This window comes from Oreochromis niloticus, linkage group LG1, assembly GCF_001858045.2.
Source record: "Oreochromis niloticus isolate F11D_XX linkage group LG1, O_niloticus_UMD_NMBU, whole genome shotgun sequence".
Taxonomy (NCBI): domain Eukaryota; kingdom Metazoa; phylum Chordata; class Actinopteri; order Cichliformes; family Cichlidae; genus Oreochromis; species Oreochromis niloticus.
The window spans coordinates 22,502,583-22,524,043 of NC_031965.2; the positions used below are offsets into that span (position 1 = coordinate 22,502,583).

A 21,461-nucleotide genomic window follows, 5' to 3' on the forward strand; every position below is an offset into this window, starting at 1 on the left:
TTTAAATTGATGAAAATGAATGACAAGATATAAGTGTAAAATATTTATTTCCATTTGAAAAAGAAAAAAAACCCACGTTTTGCCATAAGGACAGAAAGTTGCCATTGTTCCAGTGTTTGTCAGTGCCTTTCATAAATAAAGATGCTTCCTCCGACTCTTCCTTCAGGAAAATGAGTGTGAAATATCTTTGCTGCCCTCACAAAGTTATTCCCTTCCAAAAATGCTGAGATTTCCTGTGAAGAAAACACACAAAATGTGCTTAAAAACACTCCAAGCAAAAATTAGAAATGTAATTTGTGTCTTACCTTTTCCAAAACATCAAACATGATCAGATGGGTGGGCAGAGAGGACTCGTATGGGAACGAGGTCCTGAACCAGAGAAGAGGCTCCTCGTAAAATCTCTCAGCTTCATCCACGTAAGCTTCCTCTCCCAGATCTGGAGGACACTCGAGAAATCTCATCTTAACTGGGCAGTGGATGTGGCTGTGAGGAGACAGAGGACCATCAGCTGCACAGCATCATAACGTGATCGAGGAAATGAGTACAGACAATGAAATGCGTGATGTGGAGAATCCAGTCGACAGCTCTGAAGAGCGACAGAGGACAGCTCACCACATTTTTATGAATCAATCTTTCGTACCACAGCAGATATAAAATATATAACATGTTTCCAATGTTTTATTTTGAAAACTCTGATTTTAATTGAATAAATCTTAAATATCAGGTAAATATAATCCAAATCTTGAAAACTTGGGATGCTGTGTGAAATGAAAACAACTGAATGCAGTGGTTTGGAAATCTTGAAACATATCACATACCTGTAGAAGGGTGTTGAGTGGCAGGGCATGAGAAAGAGGACATCCGGCTGTGGACGGGTGGTGGAGACATTGCCTACGTCACAAAGTGGCTGCAGGTGGCTCATGACGTCCAGAGTGCCTCGCTGGTGAATCAGACCAGTGTACAGAGCAGGAATAAGATTGGCCGATAACAAGACGGCTGCTGCAGGTCGACGCCACGATTTCAGATGAGCCAAAGAAATCCCTGTGGAAAGAAAACATTTATTATATAAACACATCTGGATGGAAATGACCACATGCTGCAGTTCTGATGTGAATAAGTGACTTACCACAGAAAACCATACAAAAAGGCAGCACTGGATAAATGAATCTGAACTCCTTGTGTGGAAGCAAACTGGAAGGAAAAAACAAAACAGGTCAGACTGTCTACCAACCAGGATCCACGGGAAGCTTTATAGGAATCTGTTACATAACAAGTAGATGGGATTTAAACAGGTTTCACACTGATCGAAAAATAAAGGAAAACATTTGCAAATGTTTTATGAGGACTATATGAGGCATAAAAATAAAGAAATCTGCACAGAGATCTTTAAACCATCAATTTAAACTCCGTCAACGCTTCTCTTCTTTGACTACGTGACATCCTGGATGGCTAGAACAGAAACAGGTGAGCATGTGCTTTCAGATACATGTCTCTGAAGACTGAACAACATACTCGGACTAAAAATAATGATTTGAAATAAAAACGACGTATTTAGAGTGATATTAGTTTTGGTAGCTGCTCGTTCATGAATGATTAACATCTCTAAACACGGTTAGTTACAGCTCTTAGCTGTGTTCATTTCTCCCTGTTTGACTGTTGTTCATATCCATCAAACACAACCTGAATGAGACATCGGCCAATTTTAGCTATTTGCTGAAAAATCGATATTCATATTGGTCATCAAATAAAAATTTAAAAAAAGAGACTAGAGAAAGGCCCTTAAATTAATTTCCCTAGGGATTAATAAAGTATTCTGATTCTGAAACCATTTTATGAGTGTTGATGTTGTATAGTTTGTCCACCAGAGGCCACTCTGTAACTTCCCTGTTGGCAAAACCAGCTGATCCAAGCAGAATGTTCAGAGTAAAAACTAGATCCATGACTTGTCAAAACAGTAAAACAACATTATTGTTAAACTGGATTGACGTATTATCTTAGTAAGGACTCACAAATACCTACTCATATATGTCAGAGAAATTTGTTTCATGCGTCATAAAGAAAAGAAAATATTGGCTGATCTACCGACTTTTTGAATCACCAAAATAAAATTGGTATAATAAAGCCTAAATGAGTCAGACTCTAAATCAAACTCAATGGTGAAGTGAATAAGACTGTTTGCCTTTAAGTTACAGTGTTCTGTTGGAAAAATCTGGCTCCTGACATTTGTGCAGATGTTTCTTTGATGAGCACCACCAACATAAATGTTTTAAATGGGCCAAACACACTATGGCACGCTCTGCAACAACAAAAAATGCCAGAGAACATGAAAAGAGCTAAAGCCACCGACACAGCCTCCAATTCGTCCAGATCCAAAATCCACACAAGCATGCATTGAAAGAAACTCCACCCATAGAAGGCTCCACTCTGCAGCCAATCGGGGTGCAAACAGAGATCAAATATTTCACACTAATCTTTTTTTTTTTTTTAAAGAATAAAAATAAGGGACAAAGGGAACTCTGCATTCATGTTTAATAACCATAAGCCAGCATCACAACAACAGGTAAGCAGTGTGTGTTACAGATTCACCTGTAAACTGCGATGGTCCAGACGACCGCTGCCAGCAGGATTTTGTATCGCTTGAAGGCAAGCATGCAACCGTGAAGAAAAAGCGGGAGATGAGGCCCGATCACGACGGCGAACCCCTGAGTGAGGTACCAGTGCCAGGGGTGAGAGCCGTAGAAATCAGCCACACTGTGCAAGATGTTAAACTTGAGGAAGTTGAACTGCACTGGTGTCCACTGGAAAACAAAGAGGAGCCGTTACAGCCGAATGACTTCATGCTGAGAGAGTTACTGGATGTGTGTGTGTGTGTGTGTGTGTGTGTGTGTGTGTGTGTGTGTGTGTGTGTGTGTGTGTGTGTGTGTGTCAGTCACACAGATTTTACCTTCTCATAGAAAAAACAGTCAATCGTTGTTGAAGTGACAAGGGCCAACGTCCTAGTGATGACAGAACAATCATACACCGGAGACAAAAGACTGTAAAACTAACGGTTATAGAGGAGAAGAGGCTGAAAGTACGAACCCTATGGGAATGTAGTTATGAGTGATGAGCCTCAGTTTGTTGTCTTCCTGCCAGAAATGATACAACAGCAGAGGAAACCAGACGATCACGGCCGTCGGGCGAATAATCACAGCCAAGGCCACCAGGGCCAAGTACTTCTTACTGGAAAACAGCAGCGTGTATGTAAAACACCCAACAGAGATCATCAGGGTAGTTAAAAAGTACATTTTGCTTCTGTGTAATTCAACAGGAGAGACTTTGGTGCACAGCTTTGCTTTAAAACCGCCGGCAATCAGTTTAGATGGAGGTTATTATTTATAATTGTGATCAAGCTACATTTCAGATGTTTATTTTGGTCTCTGGTTACATGGAGTGATGGGGAGGGCTCAGATTGATGGGGACATGGGTGTGGCCTGTTTTGGTTTTAATTTATTGTTTATTTAAAGCATAGCTGAGGTTACAGTTTACAGTGCTGTGAACTGAAGTTCACTTCAAGGATACTTTCTGATATGCATCCTTTGTGAAAGATTTTTTTCTCGTTTTTAATGTATTTTTATTTTTATTGATTTTTTTATTGATTTTTCTTTCTACTTTTAATTTTTTCTGATTTTTTTTTTTTCATTTTTTATTTATTTCATGTTTCTTAATTCTATTTTAGAAGAAATTCTATTTAAGATTAAGACCTGCTGTGCGTTTTGGACCCGGGCAGAGGAAAGTAAGACAGAGCCAGGGTGGTGATGGTGGCCTCCATGCTGTTGGTCAGAGTCCTGGTGCAGCAGAACCACGTGAACCAGGAGCACATGTGACAGAAGAACTGGAGGTGAAAGACAAGTGAGGATTAGGTATGAAAACTGCAGAGCACTGAAGCCATTTTTATTATTATTAGTGTGAAGTGAACTAAAGGCAGGTTTCCATCTTCCATCTTTAAAATAATCCCAAGCGCAGTCACCATGCAAAACAGTCTGCATATGTTCACTCAAATCTTTCATTATCTGCATACATCCACCTACTGTCCATCTTGCAACATCCTGATTTTCCAGCGTTTGAAGCAGGAAGAAGAATTTCACGTCAGCAAACGAAGCCAGAAGCGACTGAAGACTTCGCGGAAGCCAAATCTGAAAAGCCAGACAAGTTTATAGAAACTTCGTGACTACAGGAAATCGTTCAAATGCTCATTAAAAAAAGATTACTGAGAGAAAATAATAAAGAAACTTGCCAGCAGCTGAACCGAGTCGTAGCTGATGAACTGTAAGATCTTATATAAGAATGCAAAGAGAAGTGGATATGAGAATCCTCTTATTCCCGCCTTCCATTCCCAGGTCAGATACCCATAAGTTACAGTGTTAAGGTTATAACAGGATAGAAAAACAACTGTAATGCATGAAGCTGCTGTTGGGATTTAAAACAGTGAACAGTCACTTCATGTATCTCTGCTGGGAACCATAAACATAAACAGGGGGTTTGCACATTTCAGTTTAGTTTTTCATTTTCTTAATGTTTAACTCTTGGAACTGTATCAGGGGCAACAATTAGGAAGTTCAGAAAAGCACAAAAAAGTAAAGCTCAACAGTCTAACCAAATATGCAATCACTGGCAACTTTTCAACTGATGTGATTGGCTGAAATATTTAATCAGCCAATCACAGGCCAGCAACTCAACTGCAATTAGACTTGGTGACATGATCAAGACACCTGCTGAATTCCAATCTGAGCATCACATTGGGGAAGGAAAGTGATTTAAGTGACTTTGAACACAGCAAAGTTGCTTAAAAATATTAAATAAAAGTAAATGAATGAATAAAAGTGCACTTATCCACTGTTCCCTCTGTGAGGGGTGTCTCCCAAAAAGGATATTTGTAAACCATCCTATGGGAGACCTCCAGAGACTGCCAGTACTCATCCGGGACGAAGCTGGTTTGAACCAGGAGGCAGTTAATCAGTCTGAACACCACACAAAACACGGTCACGCTCAGCACACCTGTGGAGGTCAGATAAATGAGCACATTTGAGCAGCTGCGGTGAACATCTGTTTTATTTTTCTTTGTGATAAATCTCAGAGCCCCACCGATGTTCAGAGGACTCGCCTCCTGCCTGGAGTACAGCTGGGATTTACGTCTTCTCAGCTTCACGTCCTCCACTTTGCTCCCAAACTTCAGCCGTGAGCGCAGATTCTCCATCTTCACATAAACCTCTTGCGGGCATAGCTCACCTGTCCCCGGATGTGTGGCAGCAGGTGAGTTCGCTCCTCACACAATCAAAAAGATAACATATACGATCAGTTTTAAAAGCACAAAGTGAAGACAAACTGAGCTCCAGGCCTGCCGACAGGGACGAGCGAGCTTCGGGTTTATTTAACCAGCATTATTAGACTGTTACATCTCCACAGAAAGTCTTCATAAGTGTAAGTTAACTTCAGTTAGCTAAATGAACTATGGAGCGCTTCCGCAATCATACCTACTTCCGGTGAAATGTTCTCTCCCGCTTTCAAAATAAAAGCTTTATTTTGTCATCCTGCTGCTTTAAGGTTGGATATATTGTCAGTTCACAGATGTTCTTCTGTATACTTTGGATTTGACGAATGTTTATTTCAGTTACTGTTTCTTTTGTTATTACCACAAACTGATTTCTGGTGTTTGGCAAAAAATAATTGTTTTAAATGCGTTGTTGCCTATAATTTGTCAAATAAATATATATATATATATATATATATATATATATATATATATATATATATATATATATATATATATATAACGTTTTGATCCACAAACAACATTCATGTCACAAACTAGAAGCTGCAACCAATTTCTGGCAAAGTGACTTTTATATATCCTTTATCTTTCCAGCTAAAGAGTGTCACTGACATAAAAAATCATTGTTTTTCAAGAGAGATTTGGTCAAGAGTGCAGCAGATATTGCAAAAAATATAATATAGCAGTTCTGGAAAGACGTTTTAAGTAGCCAAAAATGACTGGATTCATTATTATGTAGGCACAATAACCCAGAGTCATAAAAACACTTCTAAAATTGGTAATTTCTTTATTTCATATATAACCACCTCATAAATCCCGTTGACTACAGTCTATTTACAAATATAAGTAAAGACATAGCACATAAAAACATATGGCAGACGATCGCTTTTTGGCAAAATACCCTCCTATCAGCTTGAAGTAGCTTGTTCAATCTCCTTTGACAGAAGGCACTGACACCCAGAGAATTGCCAGTCAGTGCCTGTTTTCTGTTTTTCAGGCTGTTCTCTCTAAACCTTTAGAGATGGCTTTTAAGGAAAACCCCAGTAGATCAGCAGTTTCTGAAATACTCACACCAGCCTGTCTGTCACCAACAACCATGCCACATCACTTAAATCACCTTTCTTCCTCATTCTGGTACTTTGTTTGAATTGCAGCAGATTGCCTTGACCTTGTCTTCATGCCTAGATGTGCTGAACTGCTGTCATGTGATTGACTGGATATTTCTATCAATAAATGCACTCTAGCAAAACATGCTGAATGATATATTAATCGTAGACTGAAGTATGTGAGGAGATTTCAAATTGGGCAGACTTATGGACATATTGTATTTTTATTCAGTATGATATATAAAAAATTAATTACTGGCTACTTTAACAACCAGAAGAGATTGCTGTATAATCATCGCTTCACATCCCACAAATGCCCAACTGGATTGAGATTAGGAGAATTTGCAGGCCAAGTCAACACCTCACACTCATTGTTGTGCACCTCAAACCATTCCTGAACCACTTTTGCTTTATGGCAGACCTCAGCCATCAGGGAATGCAGTTTCCATGAAAGGGTGTTCATGGTCTGCAACAATGCTTATGTATGTGGTACATGTCAAAGTAACATCCACATGGATGGTAGGACCCAAGGTTTCCCAGCAGATTATCCAAAGCATCACACTGCCACCACCAACTTGTCTTCTCCCAATAGTCCATCCTGTTCCCTGGTTTTCAGCAGATAAAAGATCGACACACCTGCCTATCCATGTGATGTAAAAGAAAATCTGATTCATTAGACTAGGTGATTGCCCCATGGTCCAGTTCGTAGTTGGTGATTTCGGTGATAGACAAGGGTCAGCACTGGGACTCAGACTGATCTGTAATGCACAGAGGTGTTCTGACACCTCTGTAGCTCGCCAGAGGTCCCTTTACTACGGTTCGGAGCTACGGACCTGTTTTAAGCACGCACGGAATAGTTTTCTAGATCGCTGCAAAAAGTGCAGCCTTACCTAATGTTCACCCTACTATTAGTCATTTTATATTCAGATTAAAAAATCTACTTGGTATTGGTATGGCGCGTAGCCTTCAGTAATAGTAATAAATCACACAGCAATAGTACATTCATGTAGTTGTAAAAAGCTTGATAATATATAAGTAATCCAAAGTATTCAGAATACGTTACTCATTGAGTAACATAACGGAATACGTTACAAAATACATTTTGGGGCATGTAATCTGTAGTGGAATACATTTTAAAAGTAACCTTCCCAACACTGTTAACAGTGGATAATATGGAGTATAGGAGAGAGTACGACCAGGCAGGATTTAAAGCTTGGAAGTACTAACATTAGTTTGAGTCTGATTCTGTAAAAAGTGACAAAAACATTAGCGTCCACTCTACACTCTACGTGGGAAGAAAATGTCTTTCCACAGTGTAAAAATTTAACTTCAAATCTGAGCAAGCACCTAGCAAGCTGGCATGGCAATGTGAAATTCACAGAGAAACCCCTGGATCCCCCGAGTGACATGACTGCTGTGACTGCTTATGTGTCCCATAATATTAGCTCAGGTATTATGTCAAAATATGTTTGTTTGCTTTTGCATTAAATGATAATGTATTGGTAGCAGGTCCAACCAGGTCCTCCACAATCTTTCAAGAGAAAAAAAGAATATTAAATATTATAAATAAAAGCATACGAGACAGGCAGAAGTCTTTGCCAAATCTCAGTGTCATTTATTAAATAAAACTTTTCTTTTTGAAATTGTCCAATAATTAAATTCTGATCCAAACGCTTCGACAGCGAAAGCTGTAGGATGGAGGAGGCATGATAGCTCAGATCGGTATTTTTTTTTTTTTTTAATTTTTTTTTTTTTTTTAAATTTCCCTCCTGTTTGAGCAAGCAGCAGGTAACTGTACGCTCCTGTAGGTGGCGCAGTGCAGCTTTTGGAGGTCAAAGTTCAGCGTAGAAGAAGAATGTCATCCTGCTGTAACTGACTGTTCTGTTTGTTGTTTCTTCTGTTTTTATCTCTTCGGGTTTTTATCCTTGTGCGTCTGCTCCGCAGTTACAAACACATCGATCAAAAGGCTTCCTCGGTGAGCTATGAAAGTTACAAAGAATATATATTTTTAAATAGGCTAAAATATTAAATTTGAAATGTTTCCAGCTAAAAGGTGAACAAACTGTGAAGCTAGCGATCAGCTTCTGGTAATATCCGGTATGGATTTTTCAAAATAATAGTATAAGGCACTGAGCGGTGGTGCAAACGAATTTGCTAAGACCAAAAAATACTTTTCTCACATTTTTGTGCCTTTGTGGTAAAGAGATGAATGATTTCACTACTGTTTTAATATTTTTCAAAGCTGTGTGGTGGACTGACTTGGACATTTAAAGTGTCTTTATAATTATTTTGTTCTTTTAGGTTCACTTTTGGGAATCCTAATTTTTAAAAAATAAATCATGTTTCGAAGAAGATTGCCTTTCACACAGTTAGCCTTTGCCACAATGCTCGGAGTTGCCGGTGGAATTTACATCTACAGACCTTATTTCGAGACAGTGCCAAAGACATCAGGACAGCAGATCCAGGACAAGCCAAAACAACAAAATGAAAAGAACTGAAGGAGTTCAAGAAGGCAGGAGGCTGCTGGACTGGAGGCCAAACAAAAAGACAAGATCACCATGGATGAATTCATACTGATTCCTGCTGTTTGTGATTATAAATGTACAGAATAAATATTTAATAATTTCATGTTCTCATATCTGTTTCAGAATGACTTGTAACAAAATTAATTACTCATCAGTTTCTTTAAAAAAAAAAAAAAAATTGTCTTACACTCTTACAGTTGTCTGTAGGAGTTATCTTTCATATGAGTAAATGCTGTTACCCATGAGACTGTGAGCCCATAAAGCTTAGAGATAACTAAATTGATCAAACATTACTAAAAGCACTGTGACGGCCCTCTAGTTGCCCTTAGTTGCCCTTGCTGAGTGTTATACAGTGCCACATTCACATGCAGACATCTGCAAAGAGAAAATGAGGTTTGTGGTCCACAGGAGCCTGAAATCAGGTCACATTTTGTTCTGCCACATGAAATGCATTTGTGTCTGTTCATGGAATAAATGAAGTAACAATGCAACTATATAAAAAATTTATACATTTGTAATTCATTCAATTATCATTAATTATAAGCACTATACACACACAACCATGGTTGAAGGGAGACCTCGAGTGGAATATCCTCTGATATCTGATAGGCCCCCATGGTGTTACCCACAAAATTGTGTTGTGATATCAGTGCTGCGTACCCAGATCAATTTTTTTCTAAAAAAAAATGACTCAACACAGGTGTTGAGTCATCTATCTATCTATATCTAACAGTAATCTCAGAATTCTTACTTTTGTTTTACAGAATGTCAGAATTCTAATAAAAAACAGTCAGAATGCTGACATTAATCTCAGAATTCTGATTAAAAATCTAGCTCTCAGAATCCTGAGATTAATGTCAGAATTATTATAAAGAAAAGTCAGAATTTTGATTAAAAAAAGTCATAATTCTGAGATTGTCAGAATTATAATAAAGAAAAGTCAGAATTTGTAATTAATATCAGAAAAATGATTTATTTATTTATATTTATTTATTATTCTGATGTAAAAAGTCTGGTTTTCTGTTGGTTTTTTAATATCCTACATCACATATACTTATGTACCATGCCCCCCTGCCTGTTGGTAGTGGGTCCCCTTTGTGCTCGCTACTTTAAAAAATCCTGGAAACGCCCCTGCGCGTAATATCGCGTAATTAAAAAGTGCGTCAAAACGAGCACATGGCGTAGTTAGTTTGCCTTGGCGCAGTTATAACGCCGCCGTGTATAGTTATTAGAAAATGTGATGTTTCCTGAGGAGATATCGTGTGTCAGTTGAAGCAGTGCGGTCTGGTCCGGCTGTGTGTTGTAACTGCCGTTTCCTTCAGCTAGCTGACGTTAGCCGTGAGGAGGAGCTGTTTCTCAGCACGACCACACCGACCGAGTTACCACGGCTGCTCACTGCTGATGAGGCTGCTCTCATGTCGACTAAAAGGCCAGTGGTGACGGACAAAGTAAAACTTTCATTTCCTAACTTTCCCTAAAGTCTTCAGGGGCCATTTTTTTAGCCACTTTTTTTTTTTTAAACACACGACAAAGCGCCCAGCAGCAACGCCCCGCGGCGGGTGAGTATACTCCAGGAAATGTCAGTCGAAGAAACCAGCCTGTAGCATCTGTCTGCAGTTAGCAACAAAACTTTTACCTCGCTCGAATATGTTGCTTTGGGACTGCCCGTGTTTGTGTGTGCGCGCTGCTGGTTAGAGTAAAGGAGCGCTGGCGTGGGGAAATGTTTTAGCACCTGCTTTATCCTCTCTTCAAATAGCCAGAGCTCGTAGCTTTCTCCACACTTGCTCGATAATTGGAGCAGACTGTTGAAACGTGTGAAACTCGGGCTGTCTCCAGCTCTTATCACACTTCTTCTCTGCCATGCTTAGACCAAACTGTTGGCAGCAGTTTGTTTGACAGACGAAGCTGCCATGCAGTTCTGCCTTCTTCACAAGATCTATGTTAAGGGTTTTTTAATTTTTTAAAAAAATAAGTGATTATTTCTTGCTTAACAAGTCACGTGATCACAAGTGACACACACATGAGGACCAGCTGATGATTATTAGATTCTATCGGCCTGTTTTCGGTTAATCGATTGGAGCATGGCAATGGGTTTTGTGCGCCTCTCACTGCCTGCTGCTGATAAGTCCTCACAAGGCATTTTAATGACTAGATCGTTGATGTAGGACCACCATATCCATATCCAGTCAAACACATCACTTGTGTAGCACCCTTTTTCTTATCTTTTTTTTTTTTCTTGCCTATTATGCTTGAAGTTTATGGTACTGGCACATCCGGATTTTCCCAAGGAGCTGCCTCCTTCTGTTTTGGACAGCTGCCCAGGGTGGGTCTTCCACTTTAGCTTTGACACATGATTAAAGCTGCTTTTTGTTTGCATGGGTGGCAGCCTGACAGGATTGGCCTCTAAATCCATTCCCATGCATATCAAGGTACAGCTTCTTTAAAGATTTCTTTCTAGACAGCTCTGGACTAAATTAAAGACAAACAACGTGACAGAGGTATGACATGTATGATAACAAATCAGAAAATGTGATAAGAAAGCTATCAGTAAAGTTTTCAATGTTGTCATTTAACGACCTTTTTTTAAAGAAACAACATAGGTTAGTTAAAGCTGCCGCTTAACAATCTTCAAAACCTATAAAAGAGCTTTCGTACCATCAGTGCTAAGTCTCATCACAGTTTGTGAAATGGTCTCAACCTCTAATCTGTTGTTTTGTGTTCCTGGTAACACTTGTCCCGTGTCCCCAAAATATGATTTTCCTCTGTCCAGTCTTGCATGTAGTGCTGTAATAACAACAACCTCTGCATAGCTTTTTTATGTTGACGATATGGAAGCCTGTTTATGCCACTGAAAAAGATCTATAATTTTTTGTCATCCATAAATCAATCTTTTGAGTTGGGCAAATCAACGTCTGAGAAACTAATTAAAGATTTAGATAATAATTTGAACTTTAGACTCATGGATGGCAAAAAAAAGTTGGTTATTTTTTTTCAGAGGTGGAAACAAGCTTCCATGCAAAGTTGTTCGATGGGAGGTGAATCATTTTGCCACTCAAACCAGACATTGTAGTTCAAGTCAGCCATGTGACAGATGTTTGCAGTTCATTTGTATTATTTTGGGCACATTATTAATTATCATGAAAAATGACTTGCTTAAGTCTAGGTGTGAATGATTTGGTTTCTGTGATTAAAAAGTACCAGATTAGATTTAGAAAAAATACTTTTTGGGGATAACAAAATTGGGTTAAACATTTTTTTTTTTCAAAGCTCTTTTATTGGTTACCCTGATGATGCATCCCTGGTTTGTCTGAGAAGCAGATATGCTGCAGACATTCAGCCCAACCCAACTTCATATATAGAGCGCTTTAAAAACAATATAATTGGCCGAAGTGCCTTCCGATTAAAAGAGAGCAATAAAGTCCAGCTGACTGATGAAAAAGTGACATCTCACCTTCACGAGGACAAACGGACAAACTGCTTTTTTTGGGACTGTTTCACACTTTGCTATTAGACTGTGTTGTCGATTCAGACAATATAACACATGTACAAACGAGAGTAATTTTGACGCTGGTGACAGCTCACCTTAGCTGATAGAGAGGTTGACTATCAGGTTAGACTAGGAATGCAGGTGTACCACAGGTAAAGATGTTCAGATGCAGTCGTGTTAAAGCAAAACCGTGATGGTTTTATTCAGCTTCCATTGTGGTAAATTAGTTAAATACATCTATTTTTTTTAGTTCACTGCATCGTGTAACTACAAAATATTCAAAAATAAATATAGCCTAACACTTGATTTAGGTTATAGGATGGGGTCTCAACATTGGTTTGCTGTGCAGTTTAAAGTTTACTAGAACTGTAGCAATTAGACAACTGTTGACCAAAAACTATTCCGATGATTAAATATGCTTTTTTTCTAAATCTCCTTTCTAAGCTTCTGAATTTTGAATGTTAAGCACACCATCAACAAAAAAATGTCATAGTAATCTTCCTTCATGCCTAAATGAAGTTTTGTTAGTAATGACATCATCCATCCAGACAACCCTGCATGGGTCGCCAGACTGCTATATAAAGGGGCAATTTTAGGACCACCCATTATCCTAACCTGCATGTCACCTTTTGCCCTAATAATAAGACCCATAAATGTACTTAAATCAAGCAACAGGCTTAGTTCCCATCTATGGAGGCATTTCATACCGGCTCCATAGTGTAGTGGTTAACACACTTGTGTTACATGTGACAAGTTCAGTTACAAGTTCCCTGGTTTGAGGCACAATTCCAGCCTCAGGAATCACAAGCTCCTAGTGCCAATCCCAGTCCCGGGGATAAATGGGAGGGTTGGAGGGTGGAGCCATTATACAAGTATAACATGAATTACTACTTGTATGTGGTGTCTGCATCATGCGTCTTTACTCTTATTTTAGGTTGCGCAGTGGTTAGCACTGTCACCTCACACCAGAGAAGGGTCATGGTTCTACTGGCTGTCTGAGGCCTTTCTGTGGGGAGGTTACACGTTCACCCCGTACCTGTGTTGGTTTTCCCCAGACAGCATGGCTTCCTCCCACCCTCCAAAGACACACAAGTTATTAAAATGGTTATTGGTAGACCTCTGAGTCTCGGCAGCACTTGGATTCTTACACTGCGAGGAAAGAGTGCAGATCTCCTACATGAAACCAGCATGCCATATGTTTCTTTTAGAGTGGCGTACATCCAGTGAAGGAGGAGGACCCTTGGTGTTATTGATTATGAAAGATTTGCATTTTGTAAGGCAGTAACAAAGACGGGACTGCTGCTGCTTCTTCCTTCTTCTTTTTGATGCTCACAGCTCATGATGTTTTCTTGCCTAACACAAGAGATCATACTGTGCTATCAGAGCTTGCTTCCTTTTCACAGCTATACTAGGCTTGTGAAGTGCTGTATGACTGTGCAATTTACCTCCAACTTTACATTTTAGAACAGTACCACACATACCATGTAATGCATTTTCTTGATGTATGATGATGTGCCATTTTTTTGTACTTAAATGAGACGCAATAAGAACGTCTCTGATTAGCTGATAATAATCTGCAGAAATGTGCTGACACAATCTTCACTGTGGTTTTGCTCGACTGTGTCACTTCTGTGACCTGTTTTTGCTGAAGCACATTTCATATATTGGCTCAAGCTTTTTCCGTCAATTAAAAAAAAAAAATAACATGAACAGGGTAGTTTTTTTTTTTTTTTCTTCTTTTTCGCTTTAGTAACATGTGGTCCTGTTATCTTTAGGTACATAGTCGCCAGCTTGCTATATGGTAACAGGAAAAACCTTAATTAAAAAAGAATACTAATGCTAATAATAAATGACTGCTTTAGTGTATTTTCGTAGATGAAGTATATTGGCCTATTTTCAGAGCACTAAAAACAGTAACTGGTCTATTTGTAAAACTGGCTGCAAGTCCTACAAGGTTAATCCAGTGGTTCTATTAAAACCATTGATTTAAAACTGAAAGTTTTTTTTCTCCATTACAGAGCACTTTTTGACTTGTCATAACAGGAGAAGCACATTTTTCAGTTTCTTTTCCAGTGAAACACAATACAATACAAGGACTTTAAACTCCTTTAGTTAAACATGATTTTTATTAGTGAACATTTCAACAAATGTTATAATTAGGTTAAATTACATAATTACTTTTCCAACTTGTTGGTGAGGATGAAACAAAAAAGAAATCCTGCAATAAATTCTACTTTAAAGGCTGTTAAGGCTCTCTTGTAGAGAAGAAGGACAACTGCTGGCTAAGCGAAAACCCTTAGTGATCCCTCATGTGTCAGGAGTATCAGAACAGCCAAGACACATTTTCTCTAAACACCACATCTCTGTGGCTTTCAAACCCCGAAATAAGCGGCACCAAAAATTGCTCCACCCCAAGGATCCGGTCCCCTGGCACAAACGGAGTAATGTCGTGTACGCTGTTAAGTGCCTGGAGGATTGCTCTTATTTATACATCGGGGAAACCAAACAAGCTCTGGCTAAGCGGATGGCACAACACAGAAAAGCTAACTTGTCAAGGCAGGACCCCGCAGTCTATTTACACCTACAGACCAGTGGGCACTCTTTCAATGATGAGGATGTACGCATCCTGGACAGGAAGGAACACAGGTTTGAGCGGGAAGTCAAGAAGGCCATTTACGTGAAAAGTGAAAGATCATCTCTGAATCAAGGAGGGGGCCTAAGGGTACATCTTTCACCATCTTATAATGCTGTGATTGCAGCCAATCCCCAACTCTCTGTGAATGGTACACATGGCCACTGATCAATGGTCTTTGATCAGTAGTTGTTAATCAGTGGTCATGACAATTTGCATATTATTGATCAAGAAACTGACCTCACCGCCCATGTTTGTCAGTGGTGCTAGTTTCAGTCATTGTGCGAATGTACTGTTTGTAAGGTTGGAGAAACCTGCAGTCAGCTGAGACTGAAGAAGTCACTTGGATGAGCGACGAAACGTTTCTCGCACTGAAAATGCTATGCCCAGATGAACAGAATCAGCTTTTGGGGTAAAGGCTCTAGTGTTTACTTGTTGATTAAACTATTTAGATGGTTTTGTGGTTGTTGATCTACCTGCATGTGAGCAGTTCAGCCACACTTCAAAATTTACAACCTCATTTCCAAATATTTAGGACACTGATTAAAAGATAAATAAAAAGCAGTGTGCAATAATTCATATTTATACTTTATACCTAAGTAAAAATACTACAAAGAAGAAAAATTATGCATAATTTCGGTTGCGTGCTAAGACATTTCAGAAACAGCACTTTTCCCACTGTGTTGCATCACCTCTTTAACAACACCAAGTATATGGAAGCTGAGTGAAACAGTTTTACATTGTTGCTTAATTCAGCAGTTGCTTAACAGTTTGTAGCCGTCTTTGTCATTTTTATTGTTACGTAATGCACCATTGGGTGGCCAGTCTGGACTGCTGGCAGGGCAGTTTAGTACCTGGGCTCTTACCACAGAGTCGTGCTGTTGAAATATGTGGCCTGCTGCCGTTTTGCTGGAAAAGATTGCATCTGTGCACATACTGTTTGAAAATCACTCTAAATATATTGTTTGGCATTAATGGTGCCTTCACAGGTGGGCGAGTTATCCAATGTGTGTGCTCTAATGCCTTCCATAACATCACTGATCCTTGAAAAGGATTTAATTGGTCAGGCTACGGGAGTGTCTTCCACTTTGTCTCAGTCCATTTTAAATGAGCCTGAGCCCAGAGAAGTTGGTGTCCTGTTTGTATCTGTTTTGTCTTTGCATCGGTGGGTGCAGCGAGGAGGCGTGCACGCTGATGGTAGCTTTCAGAAGCGCTTCTGAGGAGATTTCTCAGTATTTTAAACAAGGTGTGGAAATACCGCATTTTCAGTTTTACGCTATAGAATTTCTAAACTACTTCTAACAGTTTTTCACAGAGTGAACTCCACACATCCTGTGCAAGATGCTCTATTTATTCTTGGTCATAACGATTAAGAATTATGAGATTAGAATTTGTTTTTTTTTTGTTGGCCCTATCTGGACTTTTTTTTTACAAACTTGTTTCTGACCTAAAAAAAAAAAAAAAAGTTAAAGGATTACACTAGTTTCTGCTTTGATATGATGTTGTAGTGTTTTATGGTTTAATGTTTATTTCAACAGGGAATTCATGAAACCTCACAGTAGCATTTAAAGTGTGCAGTTTGCCCTCCTGTTTCTTACAGAACTGCCTGTGCTTGGACTCACGCAGACTTTCCTGCATGTTTCAACCTGCTAAGCTTTTGGTTCCTTTACACCAATCATGAACCTTTTTTTTTTTTTTTTTTTTTTTTTTCCCTCCCCCTTGGCATCTCATAGGCCAACTGCAGGGGGTCAGGGCTCTGGCCTGAAAGTTTTCTACAGGGCAAAAACAGCCCCACCTCCATGCTTCTCTGTAGGCTTAGTGTAGTCCTGTAATCTTGTTGGAGTTCTTTCCCTGGATTTCTCCAGACAAATTTTCAACCATCACATCCATGTGGGTTGAATTTAGACTATAAAAGGTTTTGTCTGTTTTCTTTATGTTTTATTTGAAGTTGATCCAAGCTGTCATATTGTTTGAGCTAATACATGGTTCTCAGTGTGAACCTGTCTGATAAATCTTGTTGATCTCTGTGGTGAATAATCTAAACCTGTAAAACACAAACTTGAAAAAGCTGCTTTAAGAGCAGAATTAGTGTCAAGATGGCTGTTACGCTGATCTTTATATGCATACCCTGAGCTTTTGTGCTTTTTTTTTGTGGACCAGTAAAACTATGCAGATGTCCCAGTGGGGAAAATAATATGCTGAACACTGTGCTCTGATCTGCATGATTTCTTTGAGGGGCTATGTCTAATATGGCCATCTCCCAGAAGTCCCTTTTACCTACTGTTGTAATCATTGCTTTAGGAGGAGCACCCAATCAGAAGAAAGTATGGCTTAAAGAGAGGGTGGCTTTAAAATGAGAGGCGCTAAAATCAGTGGATGAAGTGAGGGGCTGCTCCAAGGCCCAGAATAAGATAAGCTTATTTTGAACTTTGCAAAAGTCCCAAAAATATGGAGATGGAAATGGGTATAATAGGGCTACTCTAACAGACTATAACTTTACATGTCAGTTATTTTAATTTCAGACTTTAAGGTTATTGCATGTTTATGAGATTGTCTTTTTGTCTGTGTGTAAACACACAAACAAGATTAAATATGTGTCACTAAGTTTACCTTTGTATTGATAAAAGATAATAATACTCATATATCCCCTTTATTTGAAATGTAAAATAGAGGTAGTTTCTTTCAAGATTTGGCTGCTGATGGCAGTTGATCCAACCCGAGTTTCTTCCAGGAGACCTAATGGAAACACCAAAGGCTTTTAATGTTATTATTAAAACCTTGTTTAGAAGTTTTAACCCGCCTGAGTCAGAACGGACACACGAGCAGGAATGTAGACGTCACTGTCGTCTGACTTGGTGCTCTTTGCTCACAGTTTATGGTCACATCCGTGACGCTTAAAGCAGGCATTTCCATCTCAGGGTGTTTATCGTGGATCCTGATTTTGCACTTACACTCTTAAGCTGCTTATTATAGTCCTAGATGGAGGTTTCAATGAGCAATAGAGTGAAAGAATGTAAGACTTGTCAGAATGCTTTTCTGTGTAGTGGTCATATGATACATCTCCCCCGTCTTTTAACTGTTTTGATTGGACCTATTCGACCATTACAAATGAAAATGTTACATCCACCGGCTACAACACAGTCCGTGTCTTATTGAGTTAGCATAAGGACAATATACTCCTAAGGTAAAAACAAATTCAAGTATGTAGAAAATAATATAATAATTTGCTCAGAGAATTTGTAACTACATTAAAGCTGTAGGAACATAAAACATCGTCTGTGTCAGAGTGCGTGTCTTTAGCTGGAAAGGAATTTAAAATGCTTCCTGTCACTGTGTCAGCAAGATGAAACCACTCTTCCGTCACACACAGATTAGCCCCACAGTGCCATTCACCATACAAATCTACGCCTGGAAGGCACTTAAAACTCTAAAAGAAGGAATGCATGTCTCTTGCCAACATTCACTGTTGGTTAAGTTTAAGAGAACATGAGTCTATTTAGTCAGACTATATGATAAAGTCTGAATATGTCCTGCAGGTTTTAGATGTGTCCTTGATTCAGCACAGCTGATTTAAATAGCTAAATTACTTCCTCAACATGTGTTGAAGTTTTCCAGAGGCGATGTAATGAACTAATCATTTGATTCAGGTGTGCTGATATCTAAAACCTGCAGGACACCGGGCCTTGAGGCCTGGAGTTCCCCACCCCTGCTGTAGTATCTAAAGGGGTACTTAAGAGTAAAAGAAATTTCATTGGTCCTTTTTGGAGTTGAAAAAGATGTTCGTACAAAAAACAAAATTTTGAAGACTGGTTGCATTTTGCCCTTTTACAGACTAACAAACAATTACACTGCAGGGGAAAAAAAGACTAAGACTGATCTCCTGTGACGTGGTTAAAGGTTTAATGTGCTTTTTACAATGCTCTGAGTGTAATGTTGTGGTGAGATTGAATGCTGCGGTTGGCGTCTGTGGTTACACGGTCATGTTTAGCGGAGTAGATCCGTGGTTAGCATTTTTTTTTTTTTTTTTTTAAACAGCAAGAGGGTCCCGGGTTTGAAGTCTAGCAGAAAGTCTGAACCCTTCTGTTTGGAGTTGTCATGCTTTCCAAGATGTTTGGTTTCGCGTGTGTCTAGTAAACAGTTCCACAAGAGATTTTTAAAATCACGAGTTTTACCAACTGATTTAAAAAAAAAAAAAAAAAAAAAAAAAATCGATGTTTTTTTGTATATTTTTCTGTTTTTTACTTCAGATAATCTCGGAGAAATCAGGTTGGGATAATATTTTTTGCTTGTGCTTGCTCGAACTACTGGAAACAGTGTTGTTTAGGTGAGCCATTTGTCTGGGTAGAGCGTGCAGGAAGTAGTAGTTATAACAGGTGGTGAATGCAGCAGAATATTAGCTCTATTCTCACAAAGACTCTGTTAGGGAGCTGGCAGGTTAAAGACCAGCTAATATCTGAACGCTGTGGTAGATCTGTTCTCACATGTACCTCTTGCAAGAAAGGTTTTAGACCGCAGAAAAGTCACTGATAAGTCATCTTCATGTGTGAAGGTCACTTATCAGAATTGTTATTTGAGGGAAGACGGAGTTCCTGTGAAAGCATCAGAAAATAAATGCAATTGTAATTAAATACTTTAAAATCTGCTGCTTGGACTGGAGAACGGTAACTTACATTATCTTCACACTGTAGTGGAGCCAGAGCTCTGTTATTTATCTAAGACGGAGTGGGGAACTCCAGGCCTCAAGGGCCAGTATCCTGCAGGTTTTAGATGTGACCTTGATCCAACACAGCTGATTCAAATGGCTAAATTACCGCCTCACCATGTGTTCTCCAGAGGACTGGTAATGAACTAATCATTTGATACAGGTGTGTTGACCCCGGGTGATATCTAAAACCTGCAGGACACCGGCCCTTGAGGTCTGGAGTTCCCCACCCCTGATCTAACATATGCAGATCTTTACATCTTTAGAAACCTGAAAGGCCGTGCACAGAGTGTTGGTCAAATACTGGTCCAAACGAGCTGTCTCTGGGATCATCTGTCAGCACACTGCTGAGTCCCATCATTCGGTAACTGAATGATCCAACAGAAGTTTGCTTTAACCAGCAAGTTTAACAAGTAAACACTACAGACATTATGTATACAACTTTTTTTTTTTTTTATTACAGTTGTGCATTTCATTGATAATGTGTGGTTCCCCCCCAAAAAATTCCACTGCACACTAGGCCCTGCCTTATGGCACAACATTTGGCAACCACTGGATTTGCGTAATAGAGCGTGTGTCTTTGGCACTCAGCTTCTAGTTTTCTGGTTCTTACTGATGAAGACATAAATGTCTGTGTTGCAACTGTAGTTTAAGCAAATATGAACAGCCACAGGAATAATTAATACTTTGGCAGTGAACTGTTTTCTATAGTACATGAACACATCTTGTTTTCCTGGTGTGTGTATGGTTGCGTTTAACCTACAGCAAGTACTGAATAATAATAACCTTTACACAGACACAGTTATTCATTGGTACTTTTGCTCTTTTCATGATGAGTTTACCTTTTGAATATTAAAAGTGTCATGTATTGTAGAGTTTCTGTGTTTGAGGTTTTTGGATAAGACATGTACTAAAACTTTAGAAGAGTTATGTTTAGTTCCAGTTTTGTACTTTTTCACTCCACTCTCTGCTTAATTTCTGAAGAAAAGAGATACGACGATGACTTCACTTTTTTCATTTATGTTTATTTATAAGTTTGTTGGCTGACTGAATTGTTTTGTTCCTGTGTTTCAGAAATTAAGGCCTCACTATGTCTGATGGGGAATATGATTACCTCATCAAATTTCTAGCCCTTGGTGACTCTGGCGTGGGAAAAACAAGCTTCCTGTACCAGTACACAGATAGCAAGTTTAACTCAAAGTTCATCACTACAGTCGGAATAGACTTCAGAGAAAAACGAGTGGTGAGTTGGTGCTCTTTTGGCTTTCTTTCAGCTCTTCTTCTGTGGCATCAAAGCAGTTTAGGAGGACATCAGGTGTGAGGGAAGTAACCTTAAAGAAAGTCCAGCATACCCAAAGCTGTTTCCACTTGATTTGTGTCCACAAGGACTTAATTAGAAATCGACAAACAATGTTTAAAATACCAAAAACCCTGAAAGACCAGATGTTAGTCACTGGATAAGACAAATGATTTCAAATTGTAATCTACTGAAAACCAAAGCAAAACTATTTTGAAGTTTTGAACGCCCTTTCTGAACTTCATAAAAGATTTAAATATAACAAAAAAGTAATTGTAAATAATTGTAAATGTAAACCATCAAGTGTTTGGTTTGTTACGTTTTGAATGGACTCAGTGTTTGCGTTTGTTTTTTAAATAAATAAGAGCTGTTTGCATATGGATAACCATGTACAGCATTAA

At 39.0% G+C, this 21,461-nt stretch overlaps 3 protein-coding genes across 5 annotated transcripts in view; 2 read left to right on the top strand and 1 right to left on the bottom strand.

Moving 5' to 3' along the window:
* pigb (phosphatidylinositol glycan anchor biosynthesis, class B) lies at positions 1 to 5,270 on the bottom strand. The gene is made up of 12 exons (XM_003442344.5): positions 5,125 to 5,270; positions 4,914 to 5,037; positions 4,277 to 4,394; positions 4,071 to 4,175; positions 3,744 to 3,874; positions 3,082 to 3,222; positions 2,945 to 2,996; positions 2,587 to 2,798; positions 1,127 to 1,191; positions 819 to 1,041; positions 306 to 483; positions 1 to 233 (listed from the first exon to the last, which is right to left on the bottom strand). Exons 1-12 carry the CDS (start codon positions 5,234 to 5,236, stop codon positions 120 to 122), a joined length of 1,575 nt encoding a protein of 524 aa, XP_003442392.1. The 5' UTR covers positions 5,237 to 5,270; the 3' UTR covers positions 1 to 119.
* Positions 5,156 to 9,191, top strand: pigbos1 (PIGB opposite strand 1). 2 transcript variants are annotated; one of them, XM_025906546.1, is made up of 3 exons: positions 5,173 to 5,292; positions 8,203 to 8,392; positions 8,719 to 9,191. In XM_025906546.1, exon 3 carries the CDS (start codon positions 8,757 to 8,759, stop codon positions 8,913 to 8,915), a length of 159 nt encoding a protein of 52 aa, XP_025762331.1. In that variant the 5' UTR covers positions 5,173 to 5,292; positions 8,203 to 8,392; positions 8,719 to 8,756; the 3' UTR covers positions 8,916 to 9,191. The 2 variants fall into 2 exon arrangements, with proteins under 2 accessions (XP_019214443.1, XP_025762331.1); XM_019358898.2 differs by lacking the exon at positions 8,203 to 8,392 and having other exon boundaries at positions 5,156 to 5,292.
* Positions 5,166 to 21,461, top strand: part of rab27a (RAB27A, member RAS oncogene family) — a 23,659-nt gene continuing 7,363 nt past the window's right edge. The window contains exons 1-2 of one of the 2 annotated variants that reach the window (XM_005467082.3): positions 5,166 to 5,292; positions 20,838 to 21,006. In XM_005467082.3, the coding sequence (XP_005467139.1) occupies positions 20,854 to 21,006 (153 nt within the window). In that variant the 5' untranslated portion in view covers positions 5,166 to 5,292; positions 20,838 to 20,853. Of the gene's footprint in view, positions 5,293 to 10,104; positions 10,502 to 20,837; positions 21,007 to 21,461 lie in introns of those variants that run through there. The other variant, XM_003442262.5, reaches the window with a different exon arrangement.